The sequence below is a fragment of the Gopherus evgoodei genome, chromosome 3 (assembly GCF_007399415.2).
Source record: "Gopherus evgoodei ecotype Sinaloan lineage chromosome 3, rGopEvg1_v1.p, whole genome shotgun sequence".
Classification (NCBI taxonomy): Eukaryota; Metazoa; Chordata; order Testudines; family Testudinidae; genus Gopherus; species Gopherus evgoodei.
The window spans coordinates 49,367,537-49,386,904 of record NC_044324.1 but is presented as its reverse complement, the minus strand read 5'-3'; the positions used below and the strand labels follow the sequence as shown (position 1 = coordinate 49,386,904).

General features: G+C 44.7%; 1 protein-coding gene across 4 annotated transcripts; it reads right to left on the bottom strand.

The window, feature by feature from the left end:
• Positions 1-425: 425 nt before the first annotated feature.
• Positions 426-18,467, bottom strand: LOC115648242 (protein CLN8-like). 4 transcript variants are annotated; one of them, XM_030555549.1, is made up of 4 exons: positions 18,063-18,467; positions 13,624-14,256; positions 9,627-9,722; positions 426-1,133 (listed from the first exon to the last, which is right to left on the bottom strand). In XM_030555549.1, the coding sequence occupies exons 2-4, from the start codon at positions 14,164-14,166 to the stop codon at positions 600-602; spliced, it is 1,173 nt and encodes a 390-aa protein (XP_030411409.1). In that variant the 5' UTR covers positions 14,167-14,256; positions 18,063-18,467; the 3' UTR covers positions 426-599. The 4 variants fall into 4 exon arrangements, with proteins under 4 accessions (XP_030411409.1, XP_030411412.1, XP_030411410.1 ...); XM_030555552.1 differs by having other exon boundaries at positions 9,631-9,722; XM_030555550.1 differs by lacking the exon at positions 9,627-9,722.
• Between the last annotated feature and the right edge of the window lie 901 nt (positions 18,468-19,368).

Genomic DNA, 19,368 nt, shown 5'->3' with positions numbered 1-19,368 from the left:
CCCCCTGTTTTCTTCCTCCCACCAATTCCCTGGTGAGTACAGACTCAATTTCCCTGAAATTTCCCAGTAAAGAAAACTTTAACAGGTTTTAAAAAGAAAGCTTTATATAAAAAAGAAAGAAAAATACATACAAATGGTCTCTCTGTATTAAGGTGACAAAATACAGGGTTAATTGCTTAAAAGAAATATGAATAAACAGCCTTATTCAAAAAGAATACAAATCAAAGCACTCCAGCACTTATATTTATGCAAATACCAAAGAAAAGAAACCATATAAATTACTATCTGATCTCTTTGTCCTTACACTTAGAAACAGAAGATTAGAAAGCAGAAACTACTTCTCCAAAGCTCAGAGAAACAGGCAGACCGAAAACAAAGACTCAGACACAACCTTCCCTCCACCCAAAGTTGAAAAAATCCGGTTCCCTGATTGGTCCTCTGGTCAGGTGCTTCAGGTGAAAGAGACATTAACCCTTAGCTATCTGTTTATGACAGCAGCCTCAGCATGATGCATATGCTGGGCATGGAACAGATACGTATGTGTTATGGAGGTATAAAAGGTTCCAAAAAGAATGTTATAATTAAGACGATAAGAACAATTAAGGGGAGGGGGGGTAGGTGTAAGTAAGAGTAGGTTTAGTTAGGGATGTATTAGCATAAGAGAAACTCCACATAGAACAATTAGAATAAGTACCCACCCAAGTAGGGGCTGGGATTAAACTATTACCAACAAAAACCCAACAATGAGATGCTGGAACTCTAATACTTTCAATTAAAGGAAAGCTATGATCACTTCGACCACAAGCATTCAGAACTGGAATCACATAAGAATTAAATTGTGAAGAACAATTATTCCAAACACTAGAAGCAGCCCACTGCACATAGGGGGAAGAACAATTTATATTAGACAAATTAAATGAAGAAAAATTATAAACTATTGGTACAAATTGAAAGGGTAATGGATATTTAGGTGAGAACTGAGTAGAGCAAACAAGACAATCTTCTGGATTCAGCGCTGACAGGGACTGGTTTCTGCTGACCTCCTGCACCCAGTAGGCGGCGAACCATGTTTGTAGTCCACCTTCTCCTAAGGGTTCCGGGGGCAAAGATGTTGTGAGGAAAGGCAGTATAACCTGTAAAACAGAATAATAGGAGCCCTGCTCAGGGGCATTAGTTTGTTTATTAAGAACTACATTTGCTGATCCAGTTATGATGAACTAGCTTGTTACCGGGGGTACCTGTAGCCACTAAGTAGGTGTTAGGGTACTTGCCGGGGTTCTGTAAGCCAAACCAGTTGGCCGGTGTTAAACATGGGGAACCAAGGCGGCTTAGGTGTAGGTGAAATGTGAGGCCAGCGAGAGTAACTTTTGTTAAGTGCAATAAGTACCCGGGGTAAAAATGAGCTCCAGTTTTTAAAATCAGGGTTGGGGTTTGCTGTTCGCAACATAGTTTTAAGGACTGCGATTTTTCGCTCTACCTCACCATTGCTTTGAGGATGATATTTAGTATGGATGTGAAGGGAAGCCCCCATCCGAAAATGAGCTGTTCAATGCTTTTGCTGGTAAAGGGTGGTCCACCATCTGCTTGGACTTCAGTGGGAGTGCCCCAGGCAGCTGCTGTTTGCTTAAGAGCCACAGCGACAGAAGCAGCATTGGTTTTATTAAGAGGAATGCAAAAGGTTTGTCGAGACCCCAGATCGACAGTAACTAAGGCTTTTGGAAAACGACGAGCACCTGGCAAGGGTCCTATTAAGTCAATTTGCCACGTACTACCTGGGGCAAAGTGTTCTGCAGCATATGCAGAGCGCTCATATCAGGGACAATTCATAGTTTTTACCTGCACACACTGCATACAGGACTGAACAATGAGCTCGCACTGACTGCGACTAACCTCAGACTTTTGGTTAGAAAAGCTAGATAACAGGCCGTACAATTTTGTGGGTGGTAAGTGTCCTCATTCTTCGTGGAGCCAGCGCAACAGTGGGTCTGCCTGTACGGCGGGATTTGCCATATGAACTTGGGATACCTCTCTCATTCTTTGATCAAGACTGGAATGCAGGGTGTTAGAGTCTGGTCGATGGGAGGGACAGTGCGTAACGAACCAAGGGTGAGAGAATTTACGAATTAGGGCAAAAATTTGGTCCCACAATTTAACAAAAGCTGAGGGAGAGGCTTGCTCAATTAAAATGTCTAAACAAAATTGAGAATCGATACCTAAAACAACTTGCTTGTTGGCAGAGTGGGCATAGGCAACATGTTGGGCAGCTAAAAGAATGCCCTGCACCTCGCATTCTTGTGCGGAGCAGGAGGGGGGCAGCAACTGCACATTAAAGTGATTACATGTGGAACAAAGAACTCCTGCCCTAGGGGATGGTGAGGTGCCCCCGTCAGACACAACCCAGGGATCATATTTTACTTCAATGCATAATGGTTGGTGAAGGGGGGGGGCTAAGATGTTATCGCTGGGAGTTAGGGTCCATGCCTGCCAAGCTACCTCAACATAGAAACATAGAAGCTGCCAGGTGCGAGTAGTGCCATGAAACTCGGGTGAAGGGGTACTTGTAAGCCATGGGATTAAATGAACACGTGGTCCAGACAGGGTACCTGGGATAGGGAGTTGAGACCAGTGACGTGCACTGGACGCAGCCAGTAGCATTTTTCCCACTAGACCATAGTTGTACTGGGGTCCAGACAGGCGATGGGCCCAATTGTAAATAGCATTGCCATGTTGCAGTACAGTGAACCCTACATGGTGTTTTGTAATAAACATATTGATGTTGAGGGGTTCTTGGGAATTAAAACGGGTGAGGTGGGGGTTAGAGGCGAACCAGCCAGCTAGTTTTTCTAAGCTTTGTTGTGCTGATGCGTTCCATACTTCTCGGGAGCGTTTAGAAGAGAGAGAGCTTTGTAGGATTTCTAGGTTAAAAATTAGCTGTGACGGGATATATTGGCGGTGATAATTAAGGAGACCTAATAGCTGCTGAAGCTCTCATTTATTTTGTGGAGGGGCTTCTGTCCAAGGGTCTAATACACTGGCTGGGGCTTGGGTGTGAGTGGTGGGAGTGAATTGGAGTCCCAAGAATGAGAACTGCTGGCTGGCCTGCAGGTGGCTCTTTGTTTTGTTAATTTGCCACCCATCTGCTTCTAATGCATCAATTATCATTTGGGTGGTACTTTGAACTGCTTGTGGATTGGGCCCACAAATGACAATGTCATCTACATAGGTTACCACATACACATCCTGTAGGGGTTTTACCTTTTGTAATGTGATATTGAGATGAGCCGATGCAAGTGCAGGAGAATTACAGAACCCTTGTGGGCAAACTTTCCATTTATATTGGACGCCCTTAAAAGCAAAGTTTAAGATTTCTTGTGTGTCCTGGAGTGGGATTTGGTAAAACATATCTTTTAAATCAAGAGTACATGCCCACTGATTACTTGCATCGCTTAGTTGCCGCTGTATTTCGGGAATGGTGACAGAGCTGGAAAATGCGATAGGCTTTACACGGCTGTTAGCTTGTCTGTAATCAATGACAAGGCGATATTTAGAGGGATCGCCGGGCTTGGGAATACCCCAACCTGCGGACAGAAAGATGGATGCAGTGACCCTATTTTTTTTTCTAGAAGCTGAGTGAGCAAAGCTTCAATAAGGGGAAGCCCTTCGGATTTTGTGGGAATAGGGGAAAATTTCCATGGTTAGGAGTTAACTACTTCGGGGGTATAGGGGGAATGATCGCCTACGGTTATAGGGAGGGCTTGCAGAATTTGATCATGCAGTTTAAATTTTTTAATATCTGAGACACCTAGCAGATTTTTTGATCCCAACAAGGCTTTTATTTTTCTTACGTGGGCAATTTTAACCCAAACCACGGGTTTTTCTTGTACTGCATTGAGACCTTGAACAAACATAAAGCAGCCAGTGGGGAACGTTGGGCTCAATAACGCTAAACTTGAGCTCCAGTGTCTAATAAAAAGGAAGTGGGGGTGTCACCGTTAACTAACAGGGTGGCGTATGGGCGTTCATCGGTGGGATCTTTAATTTGGGCCGGGCAGCATCCGGCCCCTATTTGTTTTTTGTCCTAACATAGTCCTCCCAATTTTTCCAGCTTAGCTATTCGGCTACATTTTGCTGCTCTTGGTTTGACATTTTACGCAGGGCTTCTTTGGGGATCCCTTTGTTAAGAAGGAAGCCGAATAGTGCCCGTTCAGCTTTAGTTCGCTCAGGATATTTTTGGGGATTAAACTGACTTTTTGGAGGGTTTTTTGGTGGCGAATCAACTGGGAGAACAGCAGGCGGGGGTGGCAGTAACAACTTAATTTTACTAACCACTTCAAATAACGTTAAGATGGGTCTGCGAACGGCCGCATGCAAGTGCAGCATGGCACCAGTATCAGCTCCAGGGGCAGCTTCTAATGCCAAATTAACCGCCTCTGCTGAGACAGGAATTTGGGTGGGATCAGTAACGTGTATAAAGGGTGTGCCACCAATTGCTGTTGAACAGTTAAATTAAGTGGATTTTGTAGTGGATCCCACAGGGCTATGGAAGCTCCTGCGATTGCCCATATTAGATCGTGTGGAGTAACTAAAGTTCCCAGAGGGATATATAATCCTTTAAAACTGCCTTTCATTGCTAAAATGGCAGCTGCCGGGGTGGTAAGTGGCCAAATGCGATTATTTAATAAAGCGTGACCCGGGAAGCCTCGTGCCCAATTGGCCGTTTTGGCTAAGGTACCTGCCTCTTTGCGGTCCACCAATTCTGCTCTGTGTTCTAAGGCTAGCCGCCCGACCCAAACCATAGGTGCCTCGTCAGCTTTTCGTTGCGTTTCCTTTAAAAACTCTTTAAGTTCGGCCTTAGTATGTGTTCGCAGTTCAGTAACCTGCGTGGTGTTGCCTGTTTGTGTGTCTATTTTAGTTTTAGTTATTGCAATAGGCAAAGCTTCTGCTACGGTTTCAGATTCTGCAAATTCTGGGGCTGTTGGCAGAGCTGGATACAGAGGAGTTTTAGGAGCTTCATATGGGGGTGGCAAAATTTTCTGAGAGGGACTTGGGGGGGGTAGTAATGGGCTCTACCTTTTCTGTCTTCTTCTCATTATTACCTTTAGGAGAGCCTGGGGCTGCCTGTTTAGCTGCAAACATTGTGCCTCCATGGAGGACAGAACACAGATCGAGAGCCTTGCATATCATGTTAAACAGGACGGTGGAAACATCCTCAGATTTATATTCATCGGGTCGCAATTTTTTGGTTTTCTTAATCAAATTTAATTCTTTTATCATTTGGCATAATAATTTATGTGCCGGATCAGCAGGTATTACCCGAGGGGGGGAATTAATTTGGAAACGGTGCCTCCAGATTTTCTAACAATGCGGCTACATTCTCTCCAAAGTTGAGAGGGATCTGCAGCACCGAGGTTTTCCACAGTCTCCGTGCACTGAGGCTGCAGGGAACAATCGGCTGGCTGACTCCTAAAACTCGGGTGGCACCGAAGGAGGCATCCCATATCTGCCAGGGTTAATGGAACAGTATAACCTTTTAGAGTTTTGCCCGAGCCAAGAGAACAGATCCATTCTATTTTTGGATTAGTCAAATTTTGGCTAGTAAGAAGGTGAAACTGCAAATGTTGGAACTGTTCAGTTTCATTATCTGCACGATCTGCAGTGTGCTATGGGCATGGCCCAACCTCCGTGCATCCTGTTCGTGACGCCATGTAGATTGCCACGTACTTATAGGGGCGAAAGAAAAATGCAGACCTGTTATTTACAAGGCTGCACATGGCAATAGACTGTATAGGTAAGGGATGCAAGGAGGATATGGGTCATGATGCAAACTGCAGGCACGCAAACAACTAAAATTAATTAATTTAAAGTTTTATTGGGGATAGTTACAAGGGGTAGGGGAGCAGCGTATGATTAGCTAATAGGGTTAATGGAACTTAAAACATACAATGGCTAAAGTATTTACTATCAAACAATATTTATAAACAAAGATGCAGTAAACAATATTTATAAACACAGATGCAGCATTTAGTAATAACCAATACTTACGAATACAAACCAACTCATAACGACCGGCAAACATAGAAACTCTGCTTAAAACACGTGAGCTGAGAGAGGCTTCGAGGTGATCAGGCTCGGTTACGGGTGTGGACAAGGTACACAGGATTCATTTTTCTTTCTCCTCTTCTGCCTGCACATGGCAGACCAGCCTAAAATACCCACTATGACATCATAGAAGTGTCATAGGGGACGGGGCTCAAAAACTGTATGTGTTCGTTTCTGATTGGTACAAGCAAAGTTTACACCAAGTAGGGGAGCAGGTGCCTGAAAGTCTGGCTTCGCCCCCAAAAGGTGAGGAAATGCATATAGTTCAGAATGTGTTTAACACTGAATGACAAAGGAAGAGGCCAGGGCAATACCGGTATGGGCAAGTTTTAGGATGCAGACAGGAACTTATCTTAACAGGTTTTACTAAGGGTAGATCGTGCCAAACCAACCTGATCTCCTTCTTTGAGAAGGTGACAGATTATTTAGACAAAGGAAATGCAGTAGACCTAATTTACCTCGATTTCAGCAAGGCATTTGACACGGTTCCACATGGGGAATTATTAGTTAAATTGGAAAAGATGGGGATCAATATGAAAACTGAAAGGTGGATAAGGAACTGGTTAAAGGGGAGACTACAACGGGTCGTACTGAAGGGTGAACTGTCAGGCTAGAAGGAGGTTACTAGTGGAGTTCCTCAAGGATCGGTTTTGGGACCAATCTTATTTAACCTTTTTATTACTGACCTTGGCACAAAAAGCGGGAATGTGCTAATAAAGTTTGCGGATGACACAAAGCTGGGGGGTACTGCTAACACAGAGAAGGACCGGGATATCATACAGGAAGATCTGGATGACCTTGTAAACTGGAGTAATAGTAATAGGATGAAATTTAATAGTGAAAAGTGCAAGATCATGCACTTAGGGATTAATAATAAGAATTTTAGATATAGGCATTGGGGACGCATCAGTTGGAAGCAACAGAGGAGGATAAGGACCTTGGAGTATTGGTTGATCACAGGATGACTATGAGCCACCAATGTGATATGGCTGTTAAAAAAGCTAATGCGGTTTTAGGATGCATCAGGCAAGGTATTTCCAGCAAAGATAAGGAGGTGTTAGTACCGTTATATAAGGCACTGGTGAGACCTCACCTGGAATACTGTGTGCAGTTCTGGTCTCCCATGTTTAAGAAGGATGAATTCAAACTGGAACAGGTTCAGAGACGGGCTACTAGGATGATCCGAGGAATGGAAAACCTATCATATGAAAGGAGACTCAAAGAGCTTGGCTTGTTTAGTCTAGCCAAAAGAAGGCTGAGGGGGGATATGCTTGCTCTTTATAAATATATCAGAGGGATTAATATTATGGAGGGAGAGGAATTATTTAAGCTTAGTACCAATGTAGACACAAGAACAAATGGGTATAAACTGGACACTAGGAAGTTTAGACTTGAAATTAGACGAAGGTTTCTAACCATTAGAGGAGTGAAGTTCTGGAACAGCCTTCCAAGGGGAGTAGTGGGGACAAAAGACATATCTGGCTTCAAGACTAAGCTTGATAAGTTTATGGAAGGGATGGTATGATGAGATAGCTTAACTTTGGCAATTGATCTTTGATTATCAGTAGATAAGTATGCCCAGTGGTCGGTGATGGGATGTTGGATGGGATGGGATCTGAGTTACTGCAGAGAATTCTTTCCTGAGTGCTGGCTGGTGAGTATTGCCCACATGCTCAGGGTTTAGCTGATCGCCATATTTGGGGTCGGGAAGGAATTTTCCTCCAGGGCAGATTGGCAGAGGCCCTGGAGGTTTTCGCCTTCCTCTGCAGCATGGGGCATGGGTCACTTGCTGGTGGATTCTCTGCAGCTTGAGGTCTTCAAACCACAATTTGAAGACTTCAATAACTCAGACATAGGTTAGGGGTTTATTATAGAAGTGGATGGGTAGGGTTCTGTGGCCTGCTTTGTGCAGGAGGTCAGACTAGATGATCACATTGGTCCCTTCTGACCCTAAAGTCTATGAGTCTAGTGTTTTAAACAACAGTTTAAACAGACTTGTAAATCCATATCAAGTGGGAATCTCCCAGAGGTCAGCAGTAGGCATTCTAGAAAGAAAGGGCACAATACATTAACCCTCAATTACTGTACAAGAAATTTTTTTTTTTACAGGATTTGGACACAGATGGCAATCTAGAGGAAGGTTTGAGAGTATGGGCTGGATTGTATAGGACAAAAAAATGTGTATTGTTGGTATTTCATCAATGGTTTTCAACCTTTTTTCATTTGTGGATCCCTAAAAATTTTCATATGGAGGTGCAGACCCCTTTGGAAATTTTAGACAGTCTGCGGATCCCCAGGAGCCTGCAGACCACAGGCTGAAAAACACTTCGCTACGTCATAGTAGACCTTGTACGTAAGAATAGAATTAATTTAATACACAAAGAAAAAGTCAATGCACAGAACACAGCATATAAGTGCTGCAATCAGACAATTTTTTTTTGGATCTGTTTGAAAGGATATACACAAAGACCAGATGCTCACTACTCTGCAAATGTCTAGCCAAACATCTGCCTTATACAGAGATGTCTGACTGTGGCATGAGGATCAATGTGACAATGTATCTAGCCCTGGAGGCCTAGACAAAGATGACTCTGATGATGGATTCGATTAATAAATGTTTTCAGTCTTATATGTCAAGGTTAACCTCCCTAGGATTACCAAAGATCAGTGTCTTTTTTTTATGCAAGCAAAATGCGTCCCTGTGTTAAAATATAATTTAAAAAGTTGACATTTCAATTTTTTCTCAAATATATATCTACATAATTGTTCTGGGCTTGTCATGTTTGGTACCATTGTGTTCATGGGAGGCGGACTTTTCAATAATACCCAACTTGACCAAATTCTGTCAAAGTTCCATTCTCAAAATTTATACCAACTAGAGGACCTGGACCTGGGAGCTGGATGGCAGAGAGGCAGCCAGTCCTCCCTCCCTTGCTGCAGACGGTGACACCGTTAAAATTAGGATTCTGTAGAATTTTAACAATCAAATGGCACCTCCCTTACACGTCTATGATTAATTTGCCACTTCCCCCAAAATGAAATTTTATTACATTATGCTTCCAAGCTAAAACTACTGGCACAAATCCTGACTCAGACAAAGATTGTATGTGCATTTTAAATATAGACAGCAACAATTTTAAAACACTTTTGATACATGAGTATAGTGCACTGATAGCAAACTACAGATGGATCAATATAATCAAAGACTTCTTGTAAGCAATTCTACATGCACTCGGTAGTAAACTCGCACTATTTTCTGCTGGCCATATCTTACTGTTACCCTAACAGCTGTTGCAGCACTATATCCTCTTCTTCTGAAATGCTTCACTATTTAATTTTTCAGAGGATCCATTTTTCTCTGCTATATTTCGAAAGGTCCTGTCAACTGGACTGAAGAAAATCCGAGTCGATGTGTATGTCCAGTATGGATTAAGTATTAATGTAAGTATACTTAACCCCATGAAAAAGACAATAAAATACGGAAGTCCCAGATTTTCCACCACATCATTCCAATTGGAAATACACACCCACCACATGTGATAAGTGAGGACCATGCGGCAGTGTTGCATGTGGATCAGTACCCACTGATTTGCCTTCCATAAAAGGGTATGAGCATTGCCAGTCTGGAAGAGACAACAACAAAGAAGGAGAAATGAGATTGCAGCTTCAAGATAAGGCAGTCAGTGTTTTCTATAAATAACAGACATATTTAGCTTTCCTGTTGCGTTCTGTTGTGTTAGTCCAAACATGTGGACACGGGGGATCCAGTGGAAATAGTGTACTTACATTTCCAGAAAGCCTTTGACAAGGTCCCTCACCAAAGGCTCTTACGTAAATTAAGCTGTCATGGGATAAAATGGAAGGTCCTTTCACGAATTGAGAACTGGTTTAAAGATCGGGAACAAAGGTTAGGAATTAATGGTAAATTCTCAGAATGGAGAGGAGTAACTAGTGGTGTTACCCAAGGGTCAGTCCTCGGACCAATCCTATTCAACTTATTCATAAATGAGCTGGAGAAAGGGATAAACAGTGATGTGGCAAAGTTTGCAGTTGATACTAAACTGCTCAAGATAGTTAAGACCAAAGCAGACTGTGAAGAACTTCAAAAAGATCTCACAAAACTAAGTGATTGGGGAACAAAATGAAATTTAATGTGGATAAATGTAAAGTAATGCACATTGGAAAAAAATAACCCCAACTATTCATGCAATATGATGGGAGCTAATTTAGCTACAACTAATCAGGAAAAAGATCTTGGAGTCATCGTGGCTAGTTCTCTGAAGATGTCCACGCAGTGTGCAGAGGCGGTCAAAAAAGCAAACAGGATGTTAGGAATCATTAAAAAGGGGATAGAGAATAAGACGGAGAATATATTAGTGCACTTATATAAATCCATGGTATGCCCACATCTCGAATACTGTGTACAGATGTGGTCTCCTCATCTCAAAACAGATATACTGGCAGTAGAAAAGGTTCAGAAAAGGGCAACTAAAATGATTAGGGGTTTGGAGAGGGTCTCATATGTCGAAAGATTAAAGAGGCTAGGACTCTTCAGCTTGGAAAAGAGGAGACTAAGGGGGGATATGACAGAGGTATATAAAATTATGAGTGATGTGGCGAAAGTGGATAAGGAAAAGTTATTTACTTATTCCCATAATACAAGAACTAGGGGTCACCAAATGAAATTAATAGGCAGCAGGTTTAAAACAAATAAAAGGAAGTTCATCACAGTGCACAGTCAACTTGTGGAACTCCTTACCTGAGAAGGTTGTGAAGGCTAGGACTATAACAGCGTTTAAAAGAGAACTGGATAAATTCATGGTGGTTAGGTCCACAAATGGCTATTAGCCAGGATGGGTAAGGAATGGTGTCCCTAGCCTCTGCTTGTCAGAGGATGAAGATGGATGGCAGGAGAGAGATCACTTGATCATTGCCTGTTAAGTTCACTCCCTCTGGGGCACCTGGCATTGGCCACTGTCGGTAGACAGGATACTGGGCTAGATGGACCTTTGTCTGACCTGGTATGGCCGTTCCTATGCTCTTATGTTCACATTTCATAAGAACATAAGGACAGCCATACTGGGTCAGACTTAGGTCCATCTAGCCTAGTATCCTGTCTTCCGACAGTAAACAATGCCAGGCACTTTAGAGGGAATGAACAGAACAGGTAATCATCAAGTGATCCATCCCCCGTCACCCATTCCCAGCTTCTGGCAAACAGAGGCTACAGAGACTTCAGAGCATGGTTTTAAATTGCTGCCCATCCTTGCTGACAGCCATTGATGGACCTATTTTCTATGAACTCATCTAGTTCTTTTTGGAACCCTGTTATAGTCTTGGCCTCACACAGGGCCAGTGCAACCATTAGGTGAACTAGGAAGCCGCCTAGGGTGCCAAGTGGTTGGGGATGCCAAAAAGCACACTCAGGAAAGGCGGTGGAGTGGAAGTGAGCTGGGGCGGGGGGTGGGGGGGAGGGCCACCTGCACCAAGTAATGCGGGGGGCGTCCAGGGGAACTGCTCTCCGCCCTAACTCACCTCCGCTCCACCTTCTCCCCTGAGCACGCTTCCCCCGCTCTAATTCTCCTCCCCTCCCAGGCTTGTTGAGGCAAACAGCTGATTGGCGTTGCAAGCCTGGGAGGTGGGAGAAGTGGAGCGGTGCCGGCATGCTCAGGGGAGAAGGCAGAGCGGAGGTGTGCTGGGGCAGGGAGCTGCTGAAGGGGGCACTGCCCGGGCGGAGGGGGGGGGGTCGGGGAGCTGCTGTGGGGGGGGCGCCGCAGGGCTGGGAGCTGCCGGGGGTGGAAACTGCTGCAGGGGGAGCTCCCTGGCTCTTCCCCATGGAGCGATCTGGCCCCAGCCTGGTCCACTCCCCTGGCTCTCAGTTGCGCCACCGGTGAGTGCTGGGGGGCAATTCCCCCCTCCCTCCTTCCCCCAAGCGTGGGAGCCAGGGGAGCACAGTAGGCTGGGGCCCCAGTCCTCTGTGGCGGGAGAAGGGTGAGGGCTGGCCCCAGGCCTCCATGGGGACGGGGGAGGAGGGCTGGCTATTTCCTGTGGGAAGTGGAGTGACTCGGCTCCAGCCTGCTCCACTCCCCTGGCTCCCAGGCGCTGGGGGAGGGGGAGCCACCCCCCTGCAATCACTGGTGGCGCCACTGGGAGCCAGGGGAGTGGAGCAGGCTGGGGCCGGGTCACTCCAATTCCCGCATGAAGTTGCCAGCCCCCTCGTTCCCCACGGAGGCCTGGGACCAGCCGCCCCCCTCTCGTGGAGGCCTGGGGTGGGGCCCCACACAGACCCCCCATGGGGAGGCTGCATAGGGCACCAAAATAGTTAGAGATGGCCCTGGCTCCCTGGGCCAGAGGTGGGGGTGCAAGGTGGAAGTTTTGCCTTGGGCGTGAAATATCCTTGCACCGGCCCTGGCCTCACAACATCCTCTGGCAAAGAGTTCAACAGGTTGATTGTGTGTTGTGTGAAGAAATACTTTTGTTTTAAACCTGCTGCCTATTACTTTCATTTGGTGATCCCTAGTTCTTGTGTTATATGAAGGAGTAAATAATATTTCCTTATTCACTTTCTCCACACCAGTCACGATTTTATAGACCTCTTTCATATCATATCAGTTGTCTCTTTTCCAAGCTGAAAAGTCCCAGTCTTATTAATCTCTCCTCATATGGCAGATGTTCCATACCCCTAATCAGGGCCAGCTCTACAGTTTTCACTGCCCCAAACAGCGCGCCGAATTGCCGCCGGGGGCGGCGGGGGCAATCCATGTGCCCTTAGGGTGCAGGCATGTTTCCACGGTGGCAGCAATTCGGTGGCAGTTTCCATGTTTAGCTGAAGCCGCCATGTACAGAATTTGAAGAACAGCTAGCTAGAGACACAAAAAATAACATGAAAAGAATTATGACTGTAATTCTAAAGATTCTGGATATTTTAGAATTTAAGCTTAAACCACTAAGACAGACCGCTTGGAACTGATTATGGTTTGGGAAGCAAGGCTGATTTCTTCTCTCCCTACAAGCATGGCAGATTTCTTCAAGGCTGTTCTCCCTCTCTGCATCCATAGAGTAGACATACACACTCAGATGTGGGAGCACACATGCACATACCATCTCCAGCAGAAATTTGATGGTTTATATTAAGCTGCTGGCACTCATGAGTCATTCTGATATTACTATTTCCAGTCTTTAAAAATGTTTTAAAAATAGAGTTTAGTCACCTAACTTTTAGTCCTGTCCTGTGCACTAGATCGCAACTAGTGTGTCAGTAAACTAATTTTTTTTAATTTTTCTGTTTTGTTTCTTTGCTAAAAATTGGGTTTTAAAAAAATATTAAAGTATTTTAAAGTGTTATAATTAAGGATTCCCAGGGCCAATTCACTACACGTTTGGAAGAAAAATTCTTCCTTGATCCCAGAACTAATGTCCAAGTTTGGTGGCCAATATTTCTTTGCAGACTTTTTTGAGGGAGAGGCAACATGAGGTTCATTATGGAAACTTCTATCATCAACAATTAATACAGCAAGTTCTTACCCTTAGAAGAAGCGAGTACATGCAGATTGAAGGAGTGCTCATCTCAAGTAGCAGTCCCATCACGGGTAGATAGTGTCCAGACTTTATGTTAAATATCAGACCAAGAAGCCCACCAAAGGCAAATAAATGGTGAACCGCTGAGAACACATCACATGTCCTGAAAACAATAATAGACACATAAACAACTATATTTTCAAGCAGGAAGAAGCCAGCAGCTGTTAAGCAGTGAAACCAACTCCACTTTTGTTGTGAATACACTTGGTCAGCTTGAAAATCTGGATCTATAAGCAAGGCCCACAAGCCAGCTCCACAACTCTGAACTGCAAACAGGCCACGTGTGATATCCATATTCCAGAAGACCTTCTGCTGTGGTGATAAAGTGCGATAACTGGCACTGATCCATGAGGACAGCCAGTGAGCTAGAAGAAATACTCCCAGGTAGATGAAAAAACCAGCTGCTAGTAATGTCAAACGAACTTCCCACAGAACATAGTTCCAGTCAAATATGGCTCTGGACATTGCACCATCATTTGCAAGATTCATTTCTTCTTCTTTAATTCAAAATTGTTGGAGGAAGTCTGAAGCTTCTCACCCACACGTTGGTCTATTTTAAGGCTACTGAGCAGAACCCACCTGCAATTAAAAAAAAAAGAGAGAGAGAGAGAGAGATACTTGCAGAGATTGACTGTATGCCTGTGCATATATATATATATATATATTCATGATGTCCCTATCTATTAAAGCTCACTAGTTTCACTACAACTTAGTATTTGTTACTATTTCCACTAATATTTCCCAACAGTTTAGAGATGACATAAATAATCCTGTTAAAAGCTGATATTTTAACCTTCAAAGTCTCAACCAGGTATATAAAAGAGAAGATGAGACTTGGCAGGTTGCTCCACCTTCTGGGATGCTACTTGATATATTGGGGTACCACTGAGCCAGCTTGTTCCATCAGCCTGGGCTCCCTCACCCAATCCTGCTAAGCCAGACCCTCAAGCCTCCTCTAGCACACAAACAGGTTGGGACACACTCAGCTGCAGAAAGACACGGACACTGAAATCAGTATTGCTTGGGAAGGCCTTCAGCTAAGGAATTACCCAGCACTAAAGTGCACTCCCCCTCTGGAGAGTGTCTGTTACAACTATCCCCCTATTCCATTTTGTTTCTTACAGCGGTCCCCAGACTCCATTTTGTTTTTGTTCTCCTGTGGCCATCCTTCCCTGGCTGTTAAGTTGTTTACCAGGGCCACTGCCCTTCTCAAAGGGAGGGCCCCTTAAGTTGTTTAACAAGAGCCATTGCCCTTCTCAAAGGGATGGCCACTTGTACTGCGTGCTAAATGGGACCACTGCCCTGTTCAAAGGGTTAGTCCTGTTATCACCTCGTTGAACCTGGGCTCCATGTAGGGCAGGCAATGTCCAGAGCTGCAAGACCTATTGTGTTTTTAAGATCCTGGGCATGAGTCATAGGTCTCATGTGCTTTTGAGTCACCTATTGCACAAGACTCTGCCCAGACATGTTTCTGTGCTTAACCTGCAGTTTTTCCCTGTGCCTCCTCCCCTGTGACAGAGGGAGCCTATCAGGATTACTGGCAGGAAATTGCCTAAGTTTGCCTTTAAAAACAGACATTTTTAAAACAAACATCAGAAAGGTTCCTGCATTGCTGCCTGGTCTGATCAGCCAGGGGTTTTGGGGGGTCCTTTCTCCGCTCTCGTTTTATTTTTGAGCGTACCCCCCGTTTTTTAAACCCCCCCGCCACGAAGAACGAATTGCTACCTGAGAGATCTCCTGATTATTGAGACTGTACCGAGCCCTCCTTGCTTCTTCTGATGTTGCTGCTGCTTCTGCCTTTGCTGCTGCCTTGGGGACTGGTAAGAATCCCTCTGTGAAACTTTCTGTACTTTTATTTTATTATTTTAGTTGCTGGCTCTGTTTCCCCAGCACACAGACTCAAGCTAAACCTTGGTCTGTGTCTTAAAACCTCTCTTAAACTCCGCGGTGCTTTGCCGCTAAAAATAAGTTTGTGCCGCTGCTAAGCTCTGCTCCTGTGGGCTTTGCCTCGGGACTCCCTGCTTTCAGCTGTATCCACCGCTGTAGCCACCATCCCTTGGCTTCCTTGGGAGCTGGATCCTGGGCACATAGCACTCTGCCCTCTGTAACTTCCCCATAGCATAAGGTGCACCATAGGTTTTGTTTTTTTAGTTTAATATGTCGTTTGTTAAGATTGTAGAGCTTGTAAGTTCACCTGCCTTGTTATAGTTTACTGTTTTGTTGCTCCATATAGTTGCTTGTTATAGTTTTGCTTAGAATTGTGATATTTGTTGTTTTGCCTAGTCATTGGTTAAGATAGATAAGGTTTTTGCTGCTTAAATTCATCTTCCCGCTGTCCCGATCTCTCCCTGAACTTTCCCGTGTCTGTTTTTCCCCCGCTCCAATCTCCCCCTCTGTGTGCTTCTCCGTGTCTCCCTGTTATAACCCTTTGCTGCTTTTTCCCCTGCATCTGCACTCTCTCCGAACTTCCCAACTCCTTGTTGCTCCCCCCCCCACGTCTGTATCACCCTCCGAACTTCCCAAACCCCTTGCTGCTTCTTCCCCTGTGAAACTTCCCAAACCCTTTGCCGCTTTTTTTCCCTTGTTTTTGGTGTCCGCTTGTTGCTTAAACCTCTCTCTAGCCCTTCTTTACACTTCTCCACTGCCCCTCCCCTACCGAAGATCACCATCACACTGCATCGGGGAAGGGAGGGGAGAGGATGCTGTTGTTCAGTGCCACAGCACCATGTCTACCAGCAGCATTCAGTAGACATACGGTGACACTGAAAAAAGTCAAGAAACTTTTTTTCCCTTTTCTTTCATGGGGGGGGAGGCAGAGTAAATTGAAGAGATATACCCTGAACCACTCCGGACAATGTGTTTGCCCCTATAGGCATTGGGAGCTCAGCCAAGAATGCAAACGCTTTTCGGAGACTGCAGGGACTGTGGGATAGCTGGAGTCCTCAGTCCCCCCTCCCTTTCTCCATGAGTGTCCATTTGATTCTTTGGCTTTCCGTTACACTTGTCACACAGCACTGTGCTGTGGACTCTGTATCATTACCTGGAGATTTTTTTCAAATGCTTTGGCATTTCATCTTCTGGAACGGAGCTCTGATAGAACAGATTTGTCTCCCCATACAGTGATCAGATCCAGTATCTCCCGTACGGCCCGTGCTGGAACTCTTTTTGGATTTGGGACTGCATCACCACCCGTGCTGATCAGAGCTCCACGGTGGGCAAACAGGAAATGCAATTCAAAAGTTCGTGGGGCTTTTCCTGCTACCTGGCCAGTGCATCCGAGTTCAGATTGCTTTCCAGAGCGGTCACAGTGGTGAACTGTGGGATACCGCCCGGAGGCCAATACCATCGATTTGTGGCCACACTAACCCTAATCCGATATGGTAATAGCAATTTCAGTGCTACTCCTCCCGTCGGGGAGGAGTACAGAAACTGGTTTAAAGAGCCCTTTATATTGATAGAAAGGGCCTCGTTGTGTGGACGGGTGCAGCGTTAAATCGGTTTAACGCTGCTAAAATCGGTATAAATGCGTAGTGTAGACCAGGCCTTAGACTAGATTGCCGAGACTGCCGACATAACACATGGATATGAGAAGGGGAAGAACTGCCCAGAGAGTCTCTCATTTCACACAGTTTGACTGGGAACTCTGGTGGGAGGCAGAAGAGGAAGCCATACGGATTGTCAGCAGCATAAATAAAAAGATTCTACAGAGATGTTTTGCCTCCCCGCTACTTATAGGTACGCAGCAAAGGAATATTGCTTATTTATATTCTGAGAGGGCCTGATTCTGCTGTCCTTTACACCAGAACAAGGCCACTGGCCTTTCATTACCACTGCCTTGCATCCTGAATCAGTGGGAGAGTTAAAAATTATAATTTGATAGTATTTCACACTCACTCTGCACAGATGTATACAACTATACAGTGTACAAGGAAGTGGAGAATCAAGCCATTAATGTCAGCATAATGTCATCAAGCCCCAGAAATCTTCCTCTCAACTCCCCACAAAAAACCGAGAACGAAAGCAAAACACATTCCTCTGTAGCACCAGCACAGTTACATGCAGCCCTCTAAATACGGTGGTTCACAGGCTGCGTGAAATTTCCCTGACTTCATGCAATAGCCTCTCCTGGAAGTATGATATTTTGCAGCATTTAACCAAAATCAGCACTCAGTTAACGCTGCCTAATCCCCATTTCCTCCTTCTAACAGGAAGGACCAGTACAACATACAGAAAATATTTGCAAAAGAATCAGTAAAGGAGGGGGAAACAACAACAAAGAAATAACCATACGCGGGTTCTCCTAGGCTCACCCTAGACATTCAGTAAAGCGAGTGTTGTAGTTAACAAAGCCCTTCTCCGCACAGCACCCATTGCATGGTACTTACCGGCTCGTTAATTTCACTTGCGCGGCAGTTTCTCTGCCCGGCTTCTACTGTGCTACCAACTGCAGCAGCGATCAGCCCTCGGCAAGATAATGAAGTTTCAGGGCTGCTTATTCCACCGTTGCAGAAGCAGCTGCAGCTGACATGCAACAGCTTGGCGCCTCAGCGCGACCCCACAGCAAAAAGCGAATGATGCTTATCGGTTCCTCCTGCCCTTGTTTCTGCCTGACGTAAACCGTGGCTCCCTGCCTGGAGCGGGGAGTGGACTGCACCAAATAACCCGCTTTGGCAAGACGGACTTTGTGGTTGTTCACAGCTCTCCTTGGATCTTAATTTGCAGAGCAGGAGGGGGGTCGCACCATACTCTGCCCTGGTGCTGCAGCCAAGTTTTGTGTTGCACTGAGTAAAATGGCGATCGCCCCCAGTAGCGAGTCCTAACAAACCATCGCACATGGGAGTGTGTTAGTGTCACAGGCCCGGTTAGTCTCCTTTCAGTTTCACTTCGCGTATCTTATGTCCTAGCAAGATAGTGCCATGTTCGGGTTCTTGCTTTTTTAAAAAAATCTTAGTATTCCTGTTAATATTAGTTTTTATTTATTTATTTCTGCTAACAGAACTTAAATTTGGGGCTTAAGCAACCTGACACTGTCCCTTTAGTTATTAGGAAATTTTAGAAGACAACGTGTGACACTGAGATGGCCCTGACCAATAGTTTCCAAGAGCACACTTTCTCATGACACCTACAGCGACATTCACCTCATGCAGGGGTTCAAATAAGGCTGTAGCTAGCACTGATTAGTACTCAGCCTTTAAGCAGATAAACTGAATTTCATTCCTGTTGAACAAGCTTAAATTAGCTTTTATACATAGCATTTAGAACCGGTCCACCTATTAACCAGACAGAGTACACGTAAATTATTCTGCAATTTTTAAGTACATGAGCAGTTTTTATTTTACAAAAGATTGCTAGAGTTTTTAATAGGTTGCTAAATTCTGCTGCACTTATTTTTTATTCCTACTGTTATATTAAAACAATATTCAGATGATTTTATTCACTGTACAAAATGTTTCCCAGTCTTATAACATACTTGCAAGGTCATCAAGAATGATAGTAGTTGGAGGTTGGAACTTTGGAAGAGACCTTTCATGGAGTCCTACATTGATTTCTATATTGCACAAGAGATGTGTAATAGATTTGCAACCTGTACGTGATAAGTAAGCAAACATGGAGGACCAGAATCCTGCACGTTTATGACCCAGCCAGACCTATTTCAATGCCCATTTCTCCACATTGCCACTACTACATGCA